The sequence below is a fragment of the Rhipicephalus microplus genome, chromosome 4 (genome assembly GCF_043290135.1).
Source record: "Rhipicephalus microplus isolate Deutch F79 chromosome 4, USDA_Rmic, whole genome shotgun sequence".
NCBI lineage: Eukaryota > Metazoa > Arthropoda > Arachnida > Ixodida > Ixodidae > Rhipicephalus > Rhipicephalus microplus.
Window position 1 is genome coordinate 32,927,956 of NC_134703.1, and position 18,549 is coordinate 32,946,504.

Below are 18,549 nucleotides of genomic sequence, written 5' to 3' on the forward strand. Positions count from 1 at the left end.
AGGTGATAGAACACACACGAATGCAAAAAACAAGTGTCAGAGTCCCAGCAGCAATTAAACCCCAGCATTTTGCGTGGTCATCAAGCATTCTACCACAGAGCCATGGACGCAAGGTATGGGAACTACTTTTCTAACAGACCCTATGTTCGTGAAACGTCAGTCGTGGTTGCAATGCTGACTATCCAATTTTATAAACATTACACATCTACTCCTGTGATACTGCCGTCACGTCGTGTTGACGTCCATTGTAGTTAAGTGCCACGCGCTGAAGTTGATTTATGTAGCAGTGTCCAGGGCTGCCATCCTCGCAAGCACCAACGCTTCATAACAGCTTATCGCTTCTGGTGTTGCTAATACTCGTGTTTCCGTTGGCATCGTTGTGCAAGGGCAAACAACTAGTTATATAAACATCTGCAACTGTTCAACATATGTCTGTGCGTGCAACATTTCTACATATGTTTAGCATGATTTCATAACGAGTCACTCACTAAAAATTTACAACACAGTTACCTTCCCTCCGCCTGCTTCGCATAACGTCGATTCCTAGCGTACGTGGGATCTGCCGAATTCCTTTCTCTTAGAAGGCCGAGTGTAAGTTGTTGATGAATAGTTGCGGTGCTTAGCTGTTGATCCGAAGGTCGTGGGTTCGATCCCGGTGGCGGCTTTCGCATTTTGATGGAAGCGAAATGCTAGAAACCCGTGCGCTGAGTGATGTCACATATTAAGCCACTGATGGAACCGAGAATAATGAGAAATAGGCGAATTGTGTACTATCTTCACAAACGTAAATGCTCTGCGGCGGGGTAAACTGGCGTAAGCAAGACGAATTTCGTGGCAGGGAATGTCCAAAAAAATTAAAGGGGCCCTGCAACACTTTTTTGAGCATGGCCAGAAAACGCTGCCGATCGGTAGTAGAGGCTCCAGACAACACGTGAGCCAAATGTCATAGCAGAGTACGTGGCCTGGAATTCACAATAAATTATCAGTCAGCTAAAAATTGCTTCTCTCGAAAAATGGCGGAATACGCCCAAAAATCGCACGTGAATTACCCATCTATCAGCCATTCGCTGATTTGAACATGGCGTGCTCGCTCGTTACAGAGATCGCCGCGGGAGGCCGCGACTCGCCCACGTGTGCGCGCGCGATCACACCGAGAAAGCGGCCCATTCGAAGAAAAAAAAAAAAGAAGAAAGAAAGTGCTCAAGGCCATGAGGCACGTCTGATGTTTTTCTGTGGCCCTGCCATCCCTCCCTGCATAGCTTCTAGCGCTTTCGTCAGGACGAAAGAAGAGAGAATGCAATTGCAGCATGCGACAAATCTTTGTAACTCCACTCGCACTGGACGGATTCTTAAAATTTTTGCGGCGTTGAATTCGTGAGGCCAGAAACCAGTGAATTCCATGGTTACTTGAAAAAGCATTTCAGGGCCCCTTTAAGCCGTGAAGAAAACACGAGCCTTTGCGATGCCTCCGCATACCACATGGTGCAGCTATTGAAGGAGTAAAGCTCCGCAAACACCACGAAGAACAACGCACGGAACTGACGCCACTGCGATTTGCAGTACGTATCCCACGTACGAGGGAGCAAAAAGTTCCCAGGCCACGCTCATAGAAGTAGATGGAATAGTGGCCCGAGATTTTCGGGAGGCTATGTAAAGAAATCCGAACAGCGGAAAGCGTGGCTTTCGGCCCGGTCAATCTCGAACATAATTATTTTACGCTATTTGTTCTTTCTGCCGTTCTCATGCATAGTGCGCTAGGATCTTGCTCCGGTTGACGTTGTAACGCGGCAAGTGCTTACTTACCATCTGCCAGTCACGTCTGGAAGTCGGAGAGCACACGTGGTGTGATAGCGCCAGCCAGACCAAGATTCAAGCGATTTGGTGACGTCGGCTGAAAGCAGACATTCACCAAAACGGCAGGCAAGGAATGTCGGTGTTCAAACTGGGACGAAAGCCATGCTTTTCGCTGTTCCCGTTTTTTTGCCGAAGTGGCAGTGCATTCAGTATGTTGAAGAAGTTGAAGTATATGTGAGCGTGACGCAGGCACGCAACGTTTCGCGTTATGACGTCACTGCGTGGAGTATAAATGGTATCTGTTTTTTCCGGAGTATACTATATAGGCGGAGATCGCCCCGGGGTTTCAGCCATGAATCAGACGGCGCCTTGATCAAGAAATTAGTTAGTGCAATGAAATAAAAGTGTTAGCTGGTATTTTCCCCTTCTCAACTCTTTGCGAACTCTCATCAGCAGCCACTGATCATGAGTGCGTTAAAGGAGGAAGAAAATTGAAACGTAGGCATCTTCATTTTGTAGAAGAAGAGGATCGAGCAAGGTGAGCGGGACTGTCTGATTATTGCTCTGAAGTCGCGAAATCTATTATTTATGCAACTCTGGGACTACGTAAATGAGGTTACGTTGACGCGTCTCAGTATTATTTACTTAATCACTACAGGCCTGTTTTGACAGTGTGTCATTTGCGCGTTCTGTGCAGCAAACGGTACACTATACTGACCGCTTTCTGTTTGTGGAAGTTGATATGTGGGGTTTAACGTCCCCAAACTATTATATGATTATGAGAGACGCCGTAGTGGAGGGCTACGGAAATTTCGACCACCTGGGGTTATTTAACGTGCACCTAAGCACATGGGCCTACAGCATTTTCGCCTCCATTGGAGATGCAGCTGCCACAGCCGGGATTAAATTCGCCATACTGCGGGTCAGCAGCCGAGTACCTTAGCTACTAGACCCCCGCGGCGAGGCCTGCTTGTGGAAGTTCTGAATAAGAAGTAATCAATTGCACAAGTGGGCATGCCACGTCATACATTTTAATGTTTCGCGGGCATCTGTAGTTAGTAGGAAAACATCATTACTTAAGAGATAGAAAGTTGGAAACTGTGAAACGAAACGTTTTCAAAGCGATGTACAATTTATCCACTGGTGTTTTTTTGCCCGACCTAATTGCTTCATGAATAGTTGAATAATATTTCTTAGTTAAGGGGAACACATGAATAATGTTAATTACTCCACGCAAAGTCCGAAACATGCATTCGGTCACGTCGTCATCAAGTGCGTCAGCAAGATTTTGAGGTATCTTCAGAGTTAACTGGGGCATCATGAATATCCAGTGGGATGTTTTAGAACTTTAAACGCTCAGCGTTCAAGAAGCTCAATCCGCCGCTGTTGGTGGCAGCGTTAACGCCTCAGTTATACGGGCGAGCGAGTGCTTGTGCTTGTAGAAAGTTCTTCCGACACACAATGTGAGCATACTGATTGCCTCGTATTTTGTGCTAATTTTATGCGTAATGCTAATATTACATCACGAAATTTATCACCTGTAATTATAGGTCAAATGAGGTCAGAAAACGGATGTCTTCCCAATTATGGCACACGATGTCATGCTTTGACATCACGCTTTTGCTTTTTTCTCTCTCAAGGCTTCGTCATGGTCGGTAGCTGCTATCAGTTCCTGCTCTTCAGAGACCGGCCCAGCATCCAAACGATGGCCAGCGTCTGTTTTGTGAGTGCCACAAAAACAATTTCCAAACTGACACTCTCTTATATGCTTATAGGCATGACCAAACAGGCTTCAGTCACGTAAAATGTTCACACTCCTAAATACGCTATTTGAAGGAAATAAAAGACAACATAAAGAAATAGTGAAACTGAAATACAATAGTGTCTCAGAAGGGACACAGGTAGATAAAAGCAGGATGAGTGAACCCCCCGTCCTGATTCTACTTGTGCTCCGCCCCCCCCCCCCACGCAGTTTTAATTCAGTTTCAATGCCGTACCAACAATATTCTTGCCACTGGCCAAGCTGAGCATTAGTCATAGCAACGAGTCCAATTTCCGCAAGGAGAAATGCGTGCAGCAATCGTAAAAGCACAAAAGTTTGTGACGCCACAGCCACCCAGAGTCACTAGCTTCTAGCTGTCTCATTGCTGTGGCGAGCCCTTACGGTTGTGCACTTCCGCAGGCGATGAACAGTATTCACCTTGTTGCGGTGCTCTACGCGGCCATGAGCGCTGATGACGCCATCGTCACGCTCAAGTTGAACGGCATCGAGTCGACCGTCACGGGTACGAACATGATACTCCTAGTCGAAAGAACACTAGCCAAGATGTAAAAAAAATAAAATATAAATAAAAGAGCTGAAAGAGCCAAAATGACGTTTTGGAATTCGGGTGGGTTCCTGGGTAACAATAAAAACAAACAAAGTGGTACGTGTTTGATATCGGGCATGTAATGTAGCGCGCGTGTACACAACTTGCGAATTCACACAAGCCGCGGTAGAGCGCTCACAGAACTTGAACGGGCTTGAACTGCCTCTTTACCGGGGAATGAGTTGATTTGATTGACATGTGAGGTTTAACGTCCCAAAACCACCATATGATTATGAGAGACGCCGTAGTGGAGGGCTACGTGAATTTCGACCACCTGGGGTTTTTTAACGTGCACCCAAATCTGAGCACACGGGCCTAGAACATTTCCGCCTCCATCGGAAATGCAGCGGCCGCAGCTGGGATTCGATCCCCGTGACCTGCGGGTCAGCGGCCAAGTACCTTAGCCACTATAGACCACCACGGCGGGGCCACCGGGAAGGGGTCAATAGAGTGTCGTGGGTTCAACTAATGTAACAGTCGGTGTCATCCCACATTTTTCGCTGCCGTACAACGACGACATATAAAATTGTGATCAACATGCCACTAACATTGTACCTGTAAATAAATAAATAAATAAATAAATAAATAAATAAATAAATAAATAAATAAATAAATAAATAAATAAATAAATAAAAAATCTGCGTACATCGATAAACCATCAGAGAACTGTGGCGACGCGCTACAAATATTGATAGTCATGCTCCCGTAGCACCATGTTCCTATAGCTATTTGCCTCCTCTCAACCATTTCAACGATTTTCGTTTCAGAGCTTCACATCGCAGGAGGATCGCGCTTTGTTCTTTATTACATAACGATATTCGCCGACTTGTTTCTCATCATCGGCATCGAAGATGTGAGTGGAATACTATGTTGTTACGCTGTAGGTTGCAGCTTAAACTTCAAAACAGTTGCCTTATATTTTCTCAACCATGCAGCGAAGTGAACCATGCAGTATAAACCACTCAGTTTCTTGCGACGTGGGAATGACCGCTTATCTCCAAAGGACTTTTGTTTTGCGCTTGCTTGGTCTTTTTAATACGCTATACCGCATAGAAAGAGCACGAGAAATCAATTCTTTCACGCTATAGCTAAGACATACGAGACCTCTTCGTATAGGATGTTGACACGGGAAAACTGCGAAGAGAGTCGCCACTCGGGCAAAAGTCAACTGAAGGCTCAAGCAGATGCAACTTACACCGGTATGGGTAAAGCTGCGAAATTCCATACGTGGTGATGGGCTTCTTTTAGGGGCGAAGCTCCTTAGGGCGTGGGCTGTGCGTCCCCTGTAGCCTGTATGTAGCCACCTCTAGTTTAGTTCTTGCAGTGTTCACTAGATGGCGGTACCGTCCCCTGTATGTAGCCACCTCTAGTTTAGTTCTTGCAGTGTTCCCTAGATGACGGTACTGTCTCCTGTATGTAGCCACCTCTCGTTTAGTTCTTGTAGTGTTTACTAGATGGTGGTACTTGTAGCTGATGATGAAAAGATGCAAGATGTTATAAACTAGAAAGCGGTACTTGTAGTTGATGAAAGACGCGAGATCTTATAAAATAGGAATCATGTCACATATGGCGCGTGTCATTGGTTGAAGGCAATCGTTCGATTTAGTGCGGCGACGTACGCTAGGGGGAGTGATGTAATAAAATCGAGTGGGCAAAATGTACAGAGGATTCATGGTTTACCAGGTTTACCTCCAGAGCTTCGCCCACTCATCATCATTCACTTCGTGGATATGGCGGAATTTTTTTACCACAACTTGTTGTTGGACAGTTTAGCTAATAGTTGAGGAAGCCATTGCAACTCAAATATCAGTGACGTGCAAGAATAACGGTATCACGGGAGGAAGGAACACAAGCATGGCGCAAACTATCAACTCGGGATTTATTTAAACAACAAACGTATATATGCGTGGCTAGATACACTTGGTTTAAAAAAAGCTATGAGCAGATAAAGGTTAATTCAATGACGGAAGGAAATATAATAGCAAGTAACGTGACCATTCATTTGTGCTACAACTATGTAAAAGGAGTTACACAGCCACACAGCAATCTCTCCATCTGCCACCCAAGCAACGTACATCTTGTGGAGACGTGTGTGCTCAATACCGGCTTTTACGCTACAAATTCACTCAACATGAGACCAATAGTACTCAACAGGCGCTGGTATATTCTGCTAATCAACACAATATTTGAAGAATTCAAGCTGACATGGTTGGCACATATACGCTTTGTTACTTTGTTTTTTAGTGATGTCAAGGTTTAAGATGAAATGCTCGCTGTAATATTCCTGATAAGTCCCCTTGCTTTCAATGCCACCATCACAAACTAATAAAAGGTGTCGAATGAGACTACAGTTTTGTTTCGTGGGTTTTGACACTTTTTTTAGCGCACACTGAAGACAGTGACAAAAAAGATAGACACACGCGTGCTTGCGTCTCTATCTTCGTTGATTTTGTCGTCTGTGCGCGGAGCTATTAAAATTTAAATATGAATACATACCAACTCGGCCAGCTATCAGTTTTACCGCAATTTGTTTCAGGTGGTTTTGTCATTTAAATTTTCGCGGCTGCTCAAAAGGTTCCCAATAAGATGTAAGGCATGTAACACATTCCGCTGAAAAGTAATGCATCGTCGCCTGTCCCCTATACACCTTTTCTGTGAGAGCGCCCTGAAAAGACACCACAAACTTGTGAGAACGTTGAAGTGCCCAAGTTAAAGTACTGTGGCAGGATAGTTAACTGGGGCGAATGAAACCTGTGTGATACCTTTTCGTGTTTTATGCACTGTCTTTTGGGCCGAAAACAACATTGTTCCAGCTGTGTTCGACTGGCCTTTCCTAAGCATTCCATCAAAAATTGTAGCGCTCAGGAGTCTTTTTAACGCGAGTCATGTGAGAGAAGGAACGGTGAGGCGATGAATACAGAAGAGCCTTGTACCATCAATGGTGGACCGATCACAGAGGCAGTGCAAAAAATTCACAGGGTATCCATGGAGTGAATGATGATGAGTGGGGCAAAGCTTCGTGGGCTCTCAGCTCGGCCACCCTCCCATCCATCCGTCCGTCCGTCCGTCTGTCTGTCTGTCCTTCATCCTATCAAACTCATATCAAACTAAACCACACTTAACACGCGTCCACGCCATCTAATCATCACTTCACGTTGGATGGATGGATGGATGGATGGATGTGGCTGTACCCTTTAGATCGGGCGGCGGCTAACGCCACCTAGCCGTAATACTTAGTGAACTAACCATTACATTTATCTTTTTTTTCCCTTTAAATAATGAAGTTGAGGATTCGTACTTCGCAGTGAAGGGTTTAATTTTCACTCGTGCCTTGACTTTAGCCACCAATCAGATAACCTCCTTCTAGTTAAGTCTACCCGCTTAAAGTCTATTTTGCCCTCGCTGTCCCTAAATCCCAGTGCTTTGAAAAACTCTGCGCCATCATCCTGAACTATAGGGTGAAGCCCTTTACAGAACATTATCAAGTGTTCGGCAGTTTCTTCTTCCTCTCCACACGCACTGCATATTGTGTCGACCCCTTCGTATTTGGCCCGATATGTCTTGGTTCGCAGTACTCCCGTCCTGGCCTCAAACAGTAGAGAACTATCCCGAGTATTATCATAGATCCTTTCCTTGGCAATTTCCTGCTTAAAAGTTCGATAGATCTTTAGTGCGGACTTCTTAATCATGCCCATTCTCCACATGTCAGTCTCCGTTTCCTTCACTTTTTTCTTAACCGATAGTTCTTTTTGGTTTGGCCACCTGCTGTTTTCTAAGTATTTACCAGTCAACTTCCTGGTTCGCTTCCTCCATTTTGTATCGACATTCTTCATGTACAAGTAGCTGAAAACCTTCCTAGCCCAACGCTCTTCCCCCATTTCTCTCAATCGCTTCTCAAATTTTATCTTGCTGCTAGCCTCCCTGCCCTCAAATGATGTCCATCCCATATCACCTTGTACTCCCTGATTTGGTGTATTCCCGTGAGCTCCTAAAGCAAGCCTACCTATTCCACGTTGCTTAATTTCTAATCTTGCTTGAACTTGTGATCTCATGCACAAGACCGCATTGCTGAACGTCAGCCCAGGAACCATGACCCCTTTCCATATTCCTCTCACAACATCATACCTATTGTAATTCCACAGTGCCCTATTTTTCATGACTGCTGCATTCCTGTTACCTTTAGTCGTCACGTATATTTCGTGTTCCCTCAGATACTCGGTCCCATTGCTTATCCATACGCCCAGATATTTGTATTTATCTGTCATCTCTAGCGTGACCTCCTGTATTCTAAGCTCACTACCTTCGTTGTCATTGAAAATCATGACTGCTGATTTTTCCCTACTGAATCTAAAATCTAACCTATCTCCCTCATTACCGCAGATGTCCATCAATCTCTGCAAATCTTCCTTGTTGTTGGCCATTAGCACTATATCATCTGCGTACATTAATGCCGGTAGTGCCTGATCAATAAGTTTTCCTTGTTTGACTAAAGAGAGGTTGAAGCCAAGTCCATTTCCCTCTAATTTTGCCTCTAATCCTTGTAGGTACATCATGAATAATAAGGGTGACAGGGGGCACCCCTGCCTAAGCCCCCGTTTTACCTCTGCAGGCTTGGATACCTGTTTTTCCCACTTTATAACTACCTTGTTACCTTTATAGACACCCTTTAAAAGATTAGTGACTACATGTTCCACGCCTAGTGTGTCCAGTATTCCCCACAATTCCTCTTGAACCACGCTATCGTACGCTCCCTTGATATCCAAAAATGCTAGCCACAGGGGCCTGTGTTCTTTTTCTGCTATTTCGATGCACTGCGTCAGTGAGAACAGATTGTCTTCCAACCTCCTGTGTTTCCGAAACCCATTCTGCAGTTCCCCCAGCACCCCCTCATCCTCTATCCACGCCTGCAGTCTTTCCTTTATAATCTGCATCGCCAGCCTGTAGACCACTGATGTCACTGTTATAGGACGGTAGTTGTTTATGTCAGCTTTGTCCCCCTTTCCTTTATAGATCATGCTCATCCTGCTAAGTTTCCATCCATCGGGAACTTCACCATCGATTATTATTGTACTCACTGCCTCTCTCAAAGCCTGCTTAGACTTCGGACCTAATGTTTTTATCAGCCTAATTGGAATGCCATCTGGGCCTGTTGATGTACTACTAGGAACCCTTTTCTCAGCCCTTTCCCACTCTTGTTGTGAAAATGGAGCCATTGCACCACTTGATTCGTATTTGTCTATTGTGGTGCATAAAGTACTTCTTTGTTGAAATTTTTCTGTCACCCTTGTTCTTATATATTCAATAGCTTCGTCCCCTTCTAGCCTAGCACCTTGGGCTGTAGTTATAAAGTTCTGCTCTAGGCTCGTCTTATCTCTTAGGGAGTTTAGATGGTTCCAAAATTTCGCAGCTGCCTTTCTATCTTTTTTATGTACTTCTGCCAGCCACTGAGCTCCCTTCCTTCTAATCTTTTCATTGATCAGAAGGGATGCATCCCTTCTACAGCTTAGAAAGGTTGCCCATTTTCTTTCCACATCATCTGTCGGTTCACCCCGCTGCTTAGCATGTCTGTGTTCCCTAGAGGCTTCCTGACGTTTTGCTATGGCTCTCTTAACTTCCTCATCCCACCAACTTTTGGGTTTGTGTCTTCTTTTCCGGGGCGACTTGTCACGCGTCTCAGCAAGCTCTATCTCAAAGAGTCTAATTAGATTCGTGTATGTCCACACTGTCTTATTATCCTCCGTGATCACTTTCTCAATTTGTTTAGTGGCTATTTCAATTTGCCTTTCTGGATAAAAATTTTCCTGTAGTTGCTCATCTTGTCTCCTTCCCACTTTCACTGCTCTTCCAAAACTTAGCTTGATACGTTTGTGATCGCTACCCAGACTTCTGGAGCCACCTTCATCTATGTGCATTTCCCTGAGCTTATCATACATCCTATGTGACATCAGTGCATAATCTATCGTCGACTGAAGCCTTCCTACCTCCCATGTTATTTGCCCTTCACACTTCTCGGTACTGCTGCAAATGATCAAATCAAACCTTTCACACATATCCATGACCATTTTGCCTGTCGGGTCGGTATACGTACTGCAACAGCACAGCGCCATCTAGTAAACATCGGGAGAAGTAAGGGGTGGCTACTGCGGAGGAGGGACTGAGCCATAGCGTAAGGTGTTTCGCCCCTAAAAAAACTGGGATGATGACTCGGATCTCTGTATCGTCGTTCTGTTTTCGCGCTATAACTATTGTCCTGCAGGCAACGCGAAACCACATTAGACACAGAAAGCTTTTGGAGAGGAGCGGGGGAGGATCAATGTAATCAACTGAAAAAAAAAATGATAACTTTCGCTTTCCAGTCATCTCAGGTGGGTGCACAACGAATTCTGTGCGTTTTTTGCAACACCCAAATCTCGTTTTACACAATTTTTTTCTTCTTGTATTCTAGTAGTTATAACATACAACTTGTTATATCAAGTGAGCCACATTCCTTGCGTAAGGGAGGTCACTGTAGGCGGTCGCACCATATTTAGTTTCAACGCCTTTTTCAAGCTTAGTCGTAATCTTTCTTATCAGCGTTTCCTTTCTGCCGCGCAGAACTGCAGGCTGGGCATGCTGACCTTCATATGGTGGAACTCATTTCGCATCTTCCTCGAAGTCCTCACCATTGTGGGCGTCGGATTATGGAAAGGCACCAGCGAAAACGTGAGTACGCATATCCGCATGCACTCACGCTATCACGGTATAACACAAGAGGCCGACACATAAAGTTTCTACACGTCGTTTAAAATAACAAAGAGCCGAGATTCTTGGTAGGTATTCGTAATGAAAAAAATTGGGCGTGCCGAGATAGACACGACAGATAAGTTATATATATTGACACGACAGATAAGTTATATTGATTTTTATTTAGCGTCCACGTTTGTAGCCCCAGTATTTTATACATTGCACTGTGTTCTACGTACTTGCTTAAACAAACAAAAAGCTTAAGGTTTGCTTTACGTGAGCCATCGGTATAACGTTGCGTTGCGATGATATGGTTCTGGACGAATATTTATTGCTATAAGTCTTTATAGTCACCCATGCCCTGGACAACGGCCATTAGTGAAGCTTCACACTGAGAGTAACAGCGTGGAACTCGGCCACATGCACCATCACGCTTTGTACGCAATTAAGGAGACCGTGGTTGTAATTGTGGTTGCGCCTCATAGTCGTTAATGCACTCGCAAGCAGCAATCAGGCGCTTTGCTACACTGACGTTCGCATTATGAAAGTGAAAAGCACATCCTCAGTAGTCAATATCCCTTTAGTGTTTTTCTACAAAAAACCTATCCCGGAAGTATGTGCCTATCAAGGGTAAATGTGTTTAGTAAGTTATTTTAGAGGTGTGGTTAACTTGCTGAATATATTTTCTGACGTTCAATTCAATTCTTTAAAACATTACTCGTGATAGTTTTGGGTGTGTTGTACATTTTTTTTTCTTATGGCGCGAGAGCATCACTACCTTTTTTTTACGAACCTGCTGTGATGTGGTGCAGAAAAACAGCACACAAATCGCTTCGTCTTCACACACACACACACACACACACACACACACACACACACACACACACACACACACACACACACACACACACACACACACACACACACACACACACACACACACACACACACACACACACACACACACACACACACACACACACACACACACACACACACACACACACACACACACACACACACACACACACACACACACACACACACACACACACACACACACACACACACACACACACACACACACACACACACACACACACACACACACACACACACACACACACACACACACACACACACACACACACACACACACACACACACACACACACACACACACACACACACACACACACACACACACACACACACACACACACACACACACACACACACACACACACACACACACACACACACACACACACACACACACACACACACACACACACACACACACACACACACACACACACACACACACACAAAAAAAAAAAAAAAAGATGTGGCCACCGTTAATATTCATAGCTTTGCCCCACCTTGAGTGTACAGCATAATGTTGTCGAACGTGACTGCATCCACTTTGCAGCCGAGCGCATTTATCACTGCGCCACCGTTGAATACCTACATCACCGAAACTGGCGGCAGGGACGTATGGCTGTGCACGTGGTGAAGCGTTGCCTCCAGGGTTATTCATGAGATGGCGCTACAACTATCCGCATTCACTCCACAAACATTTCTTGGCTTTTAGCTAAGAAATGTAAGAGCTGCAGCGCACTTTAGGTACCTTATTTTAATGCTCCAGCATTGACACGTCATAAGAATGCCCTAGGTGTCCCATATTATTTTTCACTCCCCCCTCCCCTCCTTTTTTTAACGTTTATCTGAAATTCGAGCTTAGCCTTGTGGCCTTGCTTTGAAGAAATCTTGACGTGTTCCGCTACAGAGTATAGTACTAAGAGATGTTTCATTCAGCATTGTAGATGATCTTATATTTCGTTAGTGAGCTTTGCGGATGTTCACTGACCATTTAACGCTCTGCAGTTCACCCTCATCATGTCCTTCTTGTCCGGCCTGGCTCTCATGCTCCTCGTTCAGGTAAAGCAGAAGTGCCATTTTTTACCATCCGTACCTTGATGACATCGTTATATCATTACTTCCCCTAAAAAAAAAGCAATAGATAATTAAATCGGTGGACAAGCTTGAACACTTTGTGCACAATAAACAGTTGCATATCACTGCCAAGGCTATGTGTTCTCTTCATACACCGCACCAACCAAAACGAACAATAAAGCTTCTTTATAAAATTAAAGTTAGGTACAGAAGGTTGCTGTCGTTATATTAGGCAGTGCAGAAAGCCTTGAAGATTAGGTAGCTTCAGAAACTATCCATCTTATGTCAGTGTCAAGACTTCAGAACCCACCTCAAACAGCTTGAAGGCTGTCTAAGTTTCCTGCATTACATTTATTTGAAAGCTGTTGTTGCACTGCGGCACTTAATAGAGAAACTGCCAGGTATGCAAGGTACAACTAGAACGTAATACTCGATATGGAGCGCGCTAATTCGGTGGTGCCTCAGTTCTGATAAAGCTCATTCGTAAAACTTTGTTGGTTAAAATATTTCTTCTGTACATCGTGGTGATACAAGAAAGTGGAATCATGTTGCTCGCTCAAACTTACCAAATATATTTTGCTTGCTGAGGCTCGCCAAAAGTTTCTTCAACTGGACTCACACGGGCTCAGACTCGCCAAACTTTTCCTTTTCTGGACTCACTACTGACCTAAACTTACCAACATATTTCTCAGCCGGACTCACTCAGACTCATGGCCCGATCTGAGTTTCAGTGAGCTGACTCACGAGTCTGTTAGCGTAAAATTAGCTTTTATTGTCCCCATGGTGTCAATGCTCTATAACGCTATTAGCTCGTATAATCGGGGTTCTGCGATATGCCTTCTGATATGGTAGCTTGAAGTACAAGATGCTTAATTGTACAAAATATTACTTAATATAGTACAATGCATGTTTTGGCTATTGAACCCTTGTTTGAAAACTTTTGTTCATCCTAAATATATTTAGGAAATTGCAAGGGACGTGGCATAAATGTGCACTGCAATGTCGGAGGAAATAAATTTTGTTCTTCCAGTGCATGCATGATGGCGCCCAGGAAAAAGTGTACCTGAACAGCAGTTGGTGCGTAAGAGCCATACAACACCAACACAGGGGGCAGATGCCGAGACCATTTGACCACCGTCTTATGACAAAAGTTTTCTTTTTTTAAAAGCCTGACGAGTGGGCGAAAATTACTTTCTGCTTCTCAAATCGATTTCACTACTGACATTTATCTAGCAAGTCTACAGTTCTTCCAAGTCGCATCACTGGTTTCTTGCTTTGCGCACCCATTTAATATATATCTCTGAATATTAGCTCGCTTCTGTGGCCTGGTATAGGTATGGCAGTGGTTTTGTAGTTGTCTCATTAGAGCGGAGCACTCCAATGAACCTTAGAAGAGTAGAAGTTTGGGCCAGGTGGTGATGCATACTTGGTAGCAATAATGCGCAACCGAGTGGGCGAAAAGTTGAAACAGATGGGGTGAAGCGATTTGTCCCGTCTATCTCATTTCTTTTTGTCCAGTATATTGCGCTTTACTTTTACCACATTAGTGAACTATGCTGACCGAAGACCTGTCGCGAAATTTGCGTGAAAACGACGCAGTCGTAAGCGTTAAACCTTATAAAAGTTGCTTTGAATTTCGACGGTTTAGTCACGCGCTTATTGATTGCCGAACACCATTTTTATGCGCTGAGTGCTGGCAGCAATGTAAAGCGACTGTTAGATGGAATAAGCCTTACGTCTTTTTTTTTACAAACAAGAGACACCAAATTTTGAATACTCGTGTCTGTCGTATTTTCCCCAAGCCCCGGAAGTATATACATCGCAGTGGAAGCTGCAGCTTGCGTGTTTGCGCGCCATTGCTTCGTGAGAAAGTGCGCACACGACGCAGGTGCGCCGAGATACAAACTGCTCGGCCGGGATTGGGACGTGCCCAAAAAGACAAAAACAAGTTACGTTGCGTGTCTCTCCTTCCGGCATTGTTATTCTATCACCGTGACTGGGCAGCCTTTTGAAATCGCAGGGCACTTCCATTTGCGAACGACACGCTATTTCTGAATAATAACAATGACAATCAATCAATCAATGAATGAATCAATCAATCAATCAATCAATCAATCAATCAATCAATCAATCAATCAATCAATCAATCAATCAATCAATGTTGCTCGCTCAAACTCACCGATTCAAATTAATCATTTGACGTGCCTAGCAAAAACCATAAGGTCTTCATGGAGGCACACGCAAAAATAAAACAATGAACATAAAGAGTACAATACAGACTGTGCTCAATTACAGAAATCAAACAAAACGAGCGAATACGCACAGACAGAAACAGATCGACGCAAAACGGGAGAAATAGAAAACAAGATGAGAATCTTGGAATAATAATAATAATAATAATAATAATAATAATAATAATAATAATAATAATAATAAAGGTACACCTTCTCTTGCGATCCATCGGAAACAGGGTGTGCGCGCGTGCCATTAGCCCTTCGCGTTCGAGCTTTTGCTGTACTAAAGAGAGGACTGTCCTTAAGTCCCGATTTTTGGGTATTATGAATGCTTGAAGAATATTCGATTTCTGAACCAAACTACGTACGGTACCGCACAAAAGCTGGCCTCTTAATGGCATGGGAACCGTGAAAGTACAGTTCACAACTGCAAGCTCACGATACTGTGATATGTACGGAGCAGTGAAAGCCAATGAGAAGGGATTTCTGCAATGAACGCGGCGCTATCTCGTTCGCGACAGTTGATCCTTCAGAAGTGGGCTGTAAGAGGACAGAATGCGCTACTGATGAACGAACAGGAGGAGGACGTGATCAGACGCACAAAACGCAATGATGTGCTGCTGACGAAATCCTGCCTATTTTAGGACGCACATCGTCCATTCGCAACGTTTCGCTGTGCGCAGGGCTTCTTCACGCGTCGCGTGTTCCACTACAGCTCGCTGGTTCGTCCTAGCACTCGAACACACGCGCACGGCGACGTGGTGCCCGGCAGCATGGCTCTAGTCGAGCCGGGACCCACTCCTGGCCAGGCGGGGGGCAAGGAGGGCGGCGGCGAGGAGGAGTCCACCGACACCAAGACCCCGCACAGGTCGCCCGAGAGCCGCAACGAAAGCGCCAAGCGAGAGCCCGGCGTCAGCGGAGGCGAGGCCTCGCCCGCTATTCGGGAGAGCACGCCGCAGTAAAAGGCCATTCCTGGCACGCGGCTACCCTCGCTTTGCGGGGCTCCAGGCATTTACCGAGTCATAAATGCTTCCTCGCACGAGTCCGCTATACTTCATATACGAGGAAACTTGGGGCGCCTGAGTGTTCCACGTTTCCTGTTTCTGTAGGCGAGTGTTGTATATGCGCGTTTACTTTTTACCCTGAAAAGTGAGTGATGGTTGCGATGTGGGCTTGTTAGCAATTCACTTGAGCGCTTGCCCTGTTCGCTTATTTTGTCTTTTTGTGCACTACGCGACGATGAATAAGTTCCAACTCGCCCCCCTTTCCAATGTACTTCACCTGAAAAGTTTTGTTGTAGCGCAAAGCGACACAACGCGGACACGATAATTATACCATATGGTTAAGTTCGAGTGAAACGAGTGTCTTGCCTTTATTTTTCCTGTTGTCCCTGTAAGAAAAGTGCTCAACCATACATTGTAAAGATCAGTTACCAACTAGCCCAGCTCTCAACCTTATTAAATACGGGCACGAGAATGGCGTCCATGAGCCGAGAAGTGTGTGGTGTCCAACGTGCCTTCCCATGTCCGTGTGTCGCTTTGCGCTACATCAAACCTGAGAATTCAACCCTTTTCGTGAGGCAACAGATTTATCTATCACATGACGTGATCCAGGTGTTCAAATGTGAATTCCATCAGGTTGACTCGACACGTTTTGTCAGCTTCAGGCGACTCACCTTTTAGTGTAGGCCTACTGTATAGCGCAAACGAGAAAATAGTTGTGTCATGGACGCAGTAGGTATTCTGTCGTTGCACCATTCTTGGCTCTGTTGGAGTTGAGGTAGCCAAACAGAGCAACATCTCGCTCTATAATTACTGAGCGTATGATTCGCGATATCAACGCACTCCATTTGGAAGAATCATTTTGTTTATATTCACTTGATTGCGAAATTATATGGCATTCTTTTGTTATAAAGGGGGGCGTGGCGTGCTCCTGAGAGAATTTACGCTTCTCTGGTTTCGATAATAGTAACACGGCAGACAGCTCTCGGATTGTGGTTTTTGTGCGCTCGACGATCTCGAACTGCTCCACCGGCAGTGTCTTACCGCCTGCCTCTGTTGAGCCATCACCCTGCTTATAGCCTTCGCAGTTATTGTTAGAACGGCGGTGGCACCACATTTTGAGTAAGGATTGCGCACCGCATGCTTGTTCATGGGTATTTGAAAAAAGATGCTTTAAACATTTTAGCCCAATAAACGCGCTGGAAAGTTCGTATCTCCGTTCGCAGTTTATACACACGGAAGTCCGAAGCGGGTCCTCTTCAGCTTTCTCGCCAAAATAGCACCCGCAGCAATCTGTAACGTACTGTTATTATCGACTGATTGAAGTAATTGCGACTTCAGTGAAGCGGCCTGCTGCATGCGGTGCCTTCCCTGTAACGTTCTGCGACAGAACGCGCGAAGAAACGACATTCTGGTGACAGCTCTGGCTCCGTAATTATCACCACAATTCACGGAACAAGTGCAAGATGACTCTCCTCGTAGGTATTAAGTCATATTGACTGATATTTCAAAATGATGCCCTAAATTATCCCCGAAAACTTCACTTTTTTCCTTCTTTGTGTGTAAAATCACATTGGCATCTGTACTCTGAAATAAAAAAATAGAGAATTGACAACTGAGCTTTTCATGGTCTCTTCAACGTGAATCTTTGGCGCTGTTTTTGAAGGCGTTGTATAAATTTTTGAAAAAATTTTGCGGAGGAATGTTTCAAAGGTGCAGTTGGAATAGCGAAGCTCTCAATCCCGAAGAACAGCCTTCGCTCTAGTAACAGTCTTCATTATTTATTTATTTGCATATCCTGTGGACGTTGCCATGATTATATGCGCATTTGGGAAAAATACGTGGCCACACTCAGCCGTAAATGTAAATGAAATTTCTATGCCAGCTTCTCTACGTCGGCCTTATCATCGTGAGGAATCCATCGTTAAGATACTCAGCTGTGTGCGACACTATTTAGACCTTGCAGCGGTCACGTAGTGGAATCCTTTTTTTTTTTTGCTTTATTCAAAGATAACGCGATTATCGCGCCTGCAAGAGGCAGCACACATTTGACTTGAGTTCACTTAAGCACGGAACATGACTTTAAATCTGTGTATATTCTTACGAAAATTTCGGTCATGATTTCGCGGTTGAGTTAAAACGCTGTGGTAGTTGCTTCGATCATTTTATATAGATACAGATACACGTACCTCATGCACAAGTCATGTTTGCATACTTTCATTGTTGGGTAAGAAGTCTTGAAACCTGACTAAGCTATAATGTTTATTTTTATAGTTCGGTATTCTTGTTTCATTGTTTTTTGGCTTCATGCTTTCTTTAAGGAACCAAAAGTCACATATCATGTTCCAATTTACGTATAATAAGTGTTGGGCTCCTAACACAGACAAACATTGCAGCACTACTTGTTATGCGACCCACCCTCAGATTACTATACTCATAGGCCTGAAATGACAGCACGTCTAAAGCTCTTTG

The 18,549-nt window shown here is 44.5% G+C and overlaps 1 protein-coding gene across 1 annotated transcript; it reads left to right on the forward strand.

Moving 5' to 3' along the window:
• Window positions 1-2,151: 2,151 nt before the first annotated feature.
• On the forward strand, window positions 2,152-16,118 carry LOC142814331 (uncharacterized). The gene is made up of 7 exons (XM_075893011.1): window positions 2,152-2,332; window positions 3,435-3,517; window positions 3,977-4,079; window positions 4,931-5,016; window positions 10,758-10,865; window positions 12,774-12,827; window positions 15,760-16,118. The coding sequence occupies exons 2-7, from the start codon at window positions 3,443-3,445 to the stop codon at window positions 16,036-16,038; spliced, it is 705 nt and encodes a 234-aa protein (XP_075749126.1). The 5' UTR covers window positions 2,152-2,332; window positions 3,435-3,442; the 3' UTR covers window positions 16,039-16,118.
• The last annotated feature ends 2,431 nt before the right edge of the window (window positions 16,119-18,549 follow it).

Bases quoted from the DNA above. Each gene is read 5' to 3' on its own strand.
- LOC142814331 (XM_075893011.1), top strand. From the start codon at position 3,443: ATGGTCGGTAGCTGCTATCAGTTCCTGCTCTTCAGAGACCGGCCCAGC. The intron at 3,518-3,976 runs GTGAGTGCCACA...GCACTTCCGCAG, and splicing joins CGATGGCCAGCGTCTGTTTT to GCGATGAACAGTATTCACCT. The intron at 12,828-15,759 runs GTAAAGCAGAAG...CGCTGTGCGCAG, and splicing joins CTCTCATGCTCCTCGTTCAG to GGCTTCTTCACGCGTCGCGT.